This window comes from Eptatretus burgeri, chromosome 6, assembly GCF_056783735.1.
Source record: "Eptatretus burgeri isolate ZD-2024b chromosome 6, Ebu_testis_v1, whole genome shotgun sequence".
Taxonomy (NCBI): domain Eukaryota; kingdom Metazoa; phylum Chordata; class Myxini; order Myxiniformes; family Myxinidae; genus Eptatretus; species Eptatretus burgeri.
In genome coordinates, this window is record NC_140966.1 from 38865541 (window position 1) to 38874848 (window position 9308).

A 9308-nucleotide genomic window follows, 5' to 3' on the forward strand; every position below is an offset into this window, starting at 1 on the left:
CGATGTGTTACAGTGGGGAGAACAAGTATTTGATACACTGCCGATTTTGCAGGTTTTCCCACTCACAAAGCACGTAGAGGTCTGTAATTTTTATCATAGGTACACTTCAACTGTGAAAGACGGAATCTAAAACAAAAATCCTGAAAATCACATTGTATGATTTTTAAATAATTAATTTGCATTTTATTGCATGAAATAAGTATTTGATCACCGAACAACCAGCAAGAATTCCGGCTCTCACAGACCTGTTAGTTTTTTCTTTAAGAAGCCCTCCCATTCTCCACTCATTACCTATATTAACTGCACCTGTTTGAACTCGTTATCTGCATAAAAGACAGCTGTCCACATTCAATCAATCAGACTCCAACCTCCCCACAATGGGCAAGACCAGAGAGTTGTCTCAGGACATCAGGGACAAAATTGTCGACTTGCACAAGGCTGGGATGGGCTACTGGACAATAGGCAAGCAGCTTGGTGAGAAGGCAACAACTATTGGCGCAATTATTAGAAAATGGAAGAAGTTCAAGATAACAGTCAATCTCCCTCGGTCTGGGGCTCCATGCAAGATCTCATCTCGTGGAGCTTCAATGATCATGAGAAAGGTGAGGGATCAGCCCAGAACTACACGGTAGGACCTGGTCAATGACCTGAAGAGAGCTGGGACCACAGTATCAAAGAAAACCATAAGTAACACACTACGCCGTCATGGATTAAAATCCTGCAGCACATGCAAGGTCCCTCTGCTCAAGCCAGCGCATGTCCAGGCCCATCTGAAGTTTGCCAATGACCATCTGGATGATCCAGAGGAGGAATGGGAGAAGGTCATGTGGTCTGATGAGACCAAAATAGTGCTTTTCGGTTTAAACTCCACTCGCCGTGTTTGGAGGAAGAAGAAGGATGAGTACAACCCCAAGAAGTCCATCCCAACCGTGAAGCATGGAGGTGGTAACATCATTCTTTGGGGATGCTTTTCTGCAAAGGGGACAGGACGACTGCACAGTATTGAGGGGAGGATGGATGGGGCCATGTATCGCGAGATCTTGGCCAACAACCTCCTTCCCTCAACAAGAGCATTGAAGATGGGGCGTGGCTGGGTCTTCCAGCATGACAACGACCCGAAACACACAGCCAGGGCAACTAAGGAATGGCTCCGTAAGAATCATCTAAAGGTCCTGGAGTGGCCTCGCCATTCTCCAGACCTGAACCCAATAGAAAATCTTTGGAGGGAGCTGAAAGTCTGTGTTGCCCAGCGACAGCCCCGAAACCTGAAGGATCTGGAGAAGATCTGTATGGAGGAGTGTGCCAAAATCCCTGCTGCAGTCTGTGCAAACCTGGTTAAGAACTTCAGGAAACGTCTGATCTCTGTAATTGCAAACAAAGGTTTCTGTACCAAATATTAAGTTCTGTTTTTCTGATGTATCAAATACTTATTTCATGCAATAAAATGCAAATTAATTATTTAAAAATCATACAATGTGATTTTCAGGATTTTTGTTTTAGATTCCATCTTTCACAGTTGAAGTGTACCTATGATAAAAATTACAGACCTCTGCGTGCTTTGTAAGTGGGAAAACCTGCAAAATCGGCAGTGTATCAAATACTTGTTCTCCCCACTGTATCTATAACTATAAGAGGTGTGTGTGCTTGCATGTGTGCACGTGTTCGTGCAGCAGGGGAGCGTGTTGCGCAAAAAAAAAAAAAGACATTTTGAAAATAAGTTTGATTTATTTAATAAAAAAATAATCTCTATCTTGATGAAAGCCTTTTGTAGCTTTGTGAAAGGTAATGTTAAATTATCCCTGACCCCATTCCTTAGTGGGTGTGGGGAAGTGTTTTAGGCCCCAACAAAAAAATTATTTCTTCAGTGTGTGTGTGTGTGTGTGTGTGTGTGTGTGTGTGTGTGTGTGTGTGTGTGTGTGTGTGTGTGTGTGTGTGTGTGTGTGTGTGTGTGTGTGTGTGTGTGTGTCAATCAGTCAGTCACATGCAGTACTTATAGAATGGTAGCTGAATCTTTGTCCAAGTCCAATATTTGTTCTTGATATCCTCTGTTTCTTACCCTCCACAATCCATTTCCAGGAAAGACCATTGCCATTGGAAAAGTGTTGAAGCTTGTGGCTGAAAAAGAATAAAACAACATGTCCACAATAAGCCAGGAATTACCGTCCCACCCAAACAACCCCAGCCCTCTCAAATCCTCTTCCTCCTGCTCCCGTAAGTCCCATCATCTTGCCAGCTCAACTTGGCAGCTGTTTGGTCATGTGGTCTGGCAGAGATCATGAGGCTCTCGGCCTGGACTTGCATTCTGCCAATTGCTCGCCAAGATTTTGCCACTCTTCCAACTGCACGTCTTTGTGCCAGTATTTTAGCTTACCCTTTGGACCCTGAACGCCATCATGCCACAAAAGCTCAAGCAGGAATCTGCATTTATAAATTGGGTGATTGAGCCCTTTTTTTTTTTTTTTTTTTTTTTTCCTTTTTTTAAGCAACCTCCTTCGACTGGCCTGGATCCCCAAGAGCGATGACAAAGCAAACCAGAAAGGTCGTCAACTTGGTGCACATTGTGAGGTCCCATATTCCAGTTGCAAATGCAAAACTTGAAGCTGTGCCCACAACATTTTTTTTTTCTGTACCTTTTGTTTCTGGAAAGCGGAGAGATTATGCTCAGCACCATGGCCTATTGTCCCAATATCCTGTACATCCACATTGCGTTGAAAGGAGCGGGAGTCCAGATAGGCTCAGTTAGAAAGAAGATCGTTGGATGGAAGTGATGCTGCCCAGCCCTTAACCAAGAATACCTGTACACATCTCTGGTGACCTTTTATAGAAAACTGCGGCGGTCCATGGTCTTTGTTTCCATCTAGTCTGCCTTGACTTTCATTCTGCCACTTCTCTCATTCGACTAATAGCCATGATGATGTGTCCATATTTTTGGGGGATTATGGCACTGGACAGTTTCTGTTCTGTGGATCAAGCTTGAGTGCTTACTTTCATCTTTGCTTGAAACTAATTCTGTTGTATGAATTCTGTTGGGCAAAACGAGTTTTTATGTGCACTAGGTCCTCTACATTTTAAGCAATGTAATTTCATTTTTGTTGGACAAATCGTCAATCACTTCTGTCTTTTAAATTTTGGCTTCTGCTTGGAGAAGGTTGTCAGATCAGTCAAATTGCATAGCTATCTCCTGGGCAAATCAGAAAAGCCTGACAAGCCACTTAGTTTTGTGGTTGGAACATCAGGCAAAGATTAATATTATTGTTATTAGTATTATAATTCTGAATAAATATGCCATTGGTGAGTAAATGCAAATATCGTTTCCTCTGTAATACAATCCTGTTTTGCCATGCGTTTTCAAAGCATGCCCTGCAGCAATAAAGTATCAGCTTGCGGGTGATCAGTGCCAATTGTTCGGTCATTTTGTGCTTCAACGATACCGCGTGTCATCTCAAACGTTTGCTGCTGTTCTGACTTTCTGATACATCTGATAGTTTGGGGTGGTAGGGAGGGAGAGGGTACCACGGCCCATTGTATGTTCATGAAACCTTGGGCCCCATTTTTGAATGACAAAACAGCACCAGCTGTGATTTGCTCGATTCTCTTTTCTGCATTGCAGATTTTCCATTTTATCTGTGGAACCTTTGAGGAGAGACGTGTTAATTTCCCAGTTAGGCTTGTATACTATTAGCCTGCAAAAGCCATTTTAACGTCCCAAGTGATTTGTGTGGTGAGAGCCCTGTGTTTTACGATGTATTGATGATTTGTGAGCTGTGCCTCAAATTATTTAAAATGGTCTGTCTATACTATCCATTAAAATAGAACATTCAAAACTTTTTGGCCTTGTAATCAAGCCAATTAAATAGCAGTGAGGAAGCAGCCACTCCAGGCTCTTGGCTCTTGTTACACGGATTGCAGTAGGTGAATCGGCTTGATCAATATGGTGCTGATGAGCTTTGTATTTGGATTCCAGCATCTTCTTTAAAAAGCAAATTCCAATCAGAGTAAGATGTGAAATGTACCAAAAACAAACATTAATGATTGTGTATAAACAGTTGAGGCGCCTTCTAAATACGACATGAGCATCGAGAACGGCACTCGGTCGAGTGCATATTTTTGCCAGGATGAACATTTTACATTTTGTATCCCACTGATGGGCTGGATCTAAATCCGGACCTTGAGAAAAATCGAATTGGCTTCTTCAGATCACCTACCCAACTCATCCACCAAGTTTTGTCATCATCCGTCCACAACGTTTTGAGATATCATGCTTGTATGTATATCGTATTTGACCCCATCACTCAATGGTGAAGAATCACTCATGAAGTTCTTGTATCCGAATCTTAACCACAATCAAATCAATTGGTCCTTGTCACACACCCAACCCGTGCACCATTTTTCATCCGAATCCATCCGTAACCTTTTGAGAAATCTTGCTCACAAACAAACAAATAGGGGGTGGAAACGTAACATCCGTCCACCTTCGGAGGTGAAATTTGAACCTTCGTCCATCCTATTATCATAAAATTTGAACAAGATTTGCATATTGCATCACTGAATTGGGAAGCCAACTATTTTTTGAGGTCAAAAGGTCCTAAGTCAACTCAAGGTCAAACTTCTAAAATCATCAATTTCAATCTGAAAAATAATCAATTTTCATCAGATTGACCTGAGCTTTGATTAAGATTATCAATTATAATCGTAATGAAATGGATAATTTGATGTATCCGTAGCAACCTTTGGAATGGGGGGGGGCTGGATTTTGCAAGTGTCGTGCTCTGAACGATGTCTTTTTCTTGTTTGTTTGTGTGCAGAATATCTCAAAAGGTTGTGGGCAGATTCGGATTAAATTTGGTGGGCAGGTTGGGTGTGTGACGAGGACGAACTAATTAGATTTTGATGAAGTTCCGGATCCAGCTACTAGAATTTTTTTAAGTGATTCTTCACCATTGATAGGGCCAAAAACTATATATGGTACGATATCTCAAAACGTTGTGGACGGATTGGGACGAAACTTGGTGGACACTTTGGGTGTGTGATGAGAAAGAATTGATTCGATTTTGGTGAAGATCCAAATCCACAAAGGAGAAATTTTTTTTAACTTTTAAAGTGATTCTTCACCATTGAGTGATTGGGCCAAAAACGATAGAGTGGTATTTCAAAAATGTGCCCGATATGTTCGAGTCATCTAGTGGATCGGGCATTGCGTGGCGGAGGTACGCGCTCTACAAAGTGCCCTTCTCGCTGGAGATAGATTTACATCAATGGTTTGAATAGTGGGGTTAAGAGAAAGCTTTCCAAATTTGCAGATGACTTTGGAGGGAAGGTAGATAACAGAGAGGGTTGTGATCAGATTCAGGAAAGTGTGGATACTTCCAGAGATTCGGGAAAAGGATGCAATTTAACATAAATAAATGTAAGGTGCTGGGGATGGGTTGGAATAATGATAAAAGAGCATGATGTGAGGGGAAGTCTTGGAGCTTGTCACACAGGAGAAGGATCTGGGGGTTGTATTACATACACATTGTAAGCAGATAGGGCAGTACCAGGCAATTATAAATAATGATTATGGTGTTAGAAGCCCCCCTCCCCTCCTACCCGTTTTTTTCTTGCTTGATGGTTGTATTGGCAGGAGGATAAAGACTAAACCAAAAGAGGTGGTGATATACACTCAAACGTTTGGGTCTCACCATCAGCAATGATCTTTATTGGGCAAACGACATAGCTAAGTTGGCCTCCAGTCTGCATCCTTTCCTTGGCACACCTGAACATTCATCTATTTGCAGATTGTGGACAAAAAATGTAAACGCAAGGGTACGTGGGTCACACAACATACAGGGTGTTTCAGAAATCTAGACCCACAAGAAAAAATACACATTTTACTCTTAATTTATTAAATGTTCAAATTGCTTCCCATTAGCTTGCATACACAGAACAAAACTTGCCCATATGTTTCTCTGAACGTTTCATCAGAAAGAAAGACTGATGTCAGAATGTTCCTTCCAAATGTTTTCCTTCAGCGCTGCCATACTGCTTGGTCTTGTGCGATAAACCATGGTTTTCAGGCGTCCCCATCAGAAAAAAGTCCAGTGACATTCGATCTAGACTACGTGGGGACCCTTCCATTGGGCCACGGGGTCCTGTCCACCTCAAAGGTATTGCTTCATGCAGCCAGTTTTGGACAGTAGTGGCATAATGTGGCGGTGCCCCATCCATCCATCCATCCATCCAGTGGGACCATACTCTGTGCAGAGTGTTGGTGCTACCGAAGCAGTCTCCGTGGCTATTATGCACAATCCTGAATGGGTCAAAACACTGACACAGGATACCAGCAAGCTGGCACTCATTTTGCCCACCTCGGAAGAATGACAGGCAGAGTCAACCGCACCTGGTATTAATTCAACAGCTGAGTGGGATTTGAACTCAGGATCCGAGGATCCCAAGCCCACCACCCAAACCATTAAGCCAACACCAGGCATGGCGGTGCCCCCATCCTATTGAAACCACACTTTTCTCAATCGCGTGAAAGGCATACCATCCAAATAAGGAACCGGAGCCTCTTGTTACAGCGACGTAGCCAGCACCGAGAACATTCTCTTTGTAAAATAGGGGCCAAACAAACGTCACCATAAATGGCACACCACACCATAGTTCTAGGATGACATTGAACATGAACTTCATCAGTCCAATTAGGATTCTCATGGCTCCAATATTATGATGCGTAACTGTCCCAGTCAAATGGAATGAGGCTTCATCACTGAAGATGATCCATCCATCCATCCATTGAGACCATACTCTGTGCACAGCATTGATGCTGCCTAAGCAGTCTCCTTGGCTATTGGGTACAATCCCGGACGGATCACCGGTCCGACACAAGATACCAGAATGCTCGCACTCATTTTGCTGACCTCAGAAGGATGACAGGCAGAGTCAACCCCACCTGGTATTAATTCAACATCTGAGTGGGATTTGAGCTCAGGATCCTAGGATCCCAAGCCCAACACCCAAGTACCCAAACCCTACCTCACAGTTGTCATCATTTTTACACACCGACCCAAACCCCACCTCACACGATATCTCAAAAGGTTGTGGACGGATTCGGATGAAACTTGGTGGACAGGTTGGGTGTGTGACCACGACGAATTGATTAGATTTTGGTGAAGATCCGAATCTGGGTCCGACTCCTGGAATTTTTAAAGTGATTCTTCACCAATGAGAGAAAGGGTTCAAAAACGATATATCGCAGGATATCTCAAAAATGTATTGGACCAGATATGTTCTCGTGGATCAGGCATTATGGAGCGGAGGTGTGCCCTCTACAAAGTGCCCTCCTAGTTTAAACTGGAGTCCTGCAAAACTGGAGGTTCTTGGAAATATTATGACAGGTGGTTTGTGTACTGCAGTGCTTAAGTATATAATTCAATTAAAATAAAATAAAGATTGTCAAAGTCATAGAAATAAATTAATTCCAGTTTTACCGCCAATTTCCGCAGTGTTTATTACATCACCTTTCCTAACACCTTATATTAGTTATTCCTGCCTGTCGTATGTGTCCATTATGACGTCGTTCAAACATTGTTTCCTGTTTGACTGCCAGGCAGCCAGACAAGAGTACAAAAAATTAAAAAAAATTCTCACTCCTCTTGTCCGCACCATGTACGTTCAGGACGAATTGAGAGGCGATTATACAGTCCAGTAAAATGGCAGATTTGTCTTCCGATTTGTGTTCAAAATACAACATTCGGTTTAAATAAATTGTTCCTCGATCATAAAATGATATTGTTACGGATTTGAAAGCCTTTTGCACACAGACAGTCAGCAGCCCCCGCAGTTCAGTTATTTCGATAAGTATGTGTGTGTAGTTAGGGTCCCGTCCCTTATGTCTGATGGGAATTTAATGTGTGCGCTGCGGGTTTATTTTTTAGTCAGGGTTTTTTTACAACAACAACAATAACAGCAGAACCGTCCCTCACTCAACCCGGTCGCCATTGCGCACGTGTTTCTGGCTGCAGACGTGGGTGGCTCCTTGGTCTTGCTCCAGAGCCGACTCCGCCCACGAGGGCAAGGGCGCGACCTTCGTCCAATCAGGAGGCTCATCGCCTCAGATCGAGACTCAGCCCAGAAAGGCAGGGGCGTGTCCCTTGTCCAATCACGTACAGAGGGTGACTTTCCCACGACCCCCCGACCAATGAGGGTTGAGATGCCTCAGATGGCGATTTTCGCACCCCGCACAAGAAATGAATAAAGGAACGCCAGGCTCCGGAGCGCTGGTCTTGGGGGTCGTGGGTCTTGGTGCTGGCTGGTTCGTCTGGTCCTGGGTCATCGTCTTCTCTGGTCCTCTCCTTGGTCTTGGTTCGTTGGTGCGTGGCTGGTTGGAGAGCGCGGTCCCTGGTGCTTGGCACGATGACGAAGGTGTGGGTTCTTGTCCCCCCCCCCCCAAACCAGTTCGTCTTGACCAGAACGCATGAGGCGGAAAGGTGCCCAACCGGCCCCATTTATTTTGGGTGTGCGTGCGTGTGTGTGTGTGTGTGTGTGTGTGTGTGCGCGTGCGCGCGTGTGTGCGCGTGTGTGCGTGTGTGTGTGTGTGTGTGTGCGCGTGTGTGTGTGTGTGTGTGTGTGTGTGTGTGTGTGTGTGTGTGTGTGTGTGTGTGTGTGTGTGTGTGTGTGTGTGTGTGTGTGTGTGTCAGTGGCGCCCGTCCTGGAAGTAGAAACTGTTTAAGTGCCTTGTACATTAAATTGCATTTCTGATAGTCGGTTTAACTCTGCTCTTTTCGTGCTCCCCTGCCCCATCATAAATAAACCCCGATTGTTCAATGTACCAGCTCGTTGTCTGTCGCTTTCTTTCATTGGTTGAGCACGGTGTGTATTGGGAATTCGGGAGGCCATGTTGCTGTAATTGTTCATTTGGACCGACGGATCTTGGTAATCCCCGCTCGGTTTACACCGGATCGGTCGGTAAACGGTCCGTTCCACCCGAGGTCCGTCGAGGGTGTGGTTTTCCCCGGGAGTTAGACGACGTGGGTATTTAGGTATATTGAAATTAGGCAATTAAACCTACCCCACGCCGTCAAAATATTGGCGACCACGGTCCGCTAAGGGACCCGTGACCTTTGGAGTTTCCTTCCTTCCTTCCTTTCTTCCTTCCTTCCATCACTCCGTCCTCACATGTTTAGACTTTGTACTGTTTCCCCCGCCATGATAGTGTTGTTTGTAACAGATTTTGAGATATTTAATTTTTTCCCTCCTCACAATGAAGAATCCATTGTTTTTATTGAACACGTGGTTTATATAATCCATGAATCCCTCTCGGGTTTGGA

The 9308-nt window shown here is 44.2% G+C and overlaps 1 protein-coding gene across 1 annotated transcript in view; it reads left to right on the top strand.

Moving 5' to 3' along the window:
• LOC147024582 (eukaryotic peptide chain release factor GTP-binding subunit ERF3A-like) overlaps positions 1–3401 on the top strand; it is a 57042-nt gene extending 53641 nt beyond the window's left edge. The window contains exon 14 of the mRNA XM_085884626.1: positions 2077–3401. Within this exon, the coding sequence (XP_085740752.1) occupies positions 2077–2129 (53 nt within the window). The 3' untranslated portion in view covers positions 2130–3401. The remainder of the gene's footprint in view (positions 1–2076) is intronic.
• The last annotated feature ends 5907 nt before the right edge of the window (positions 3402–9308 follow it).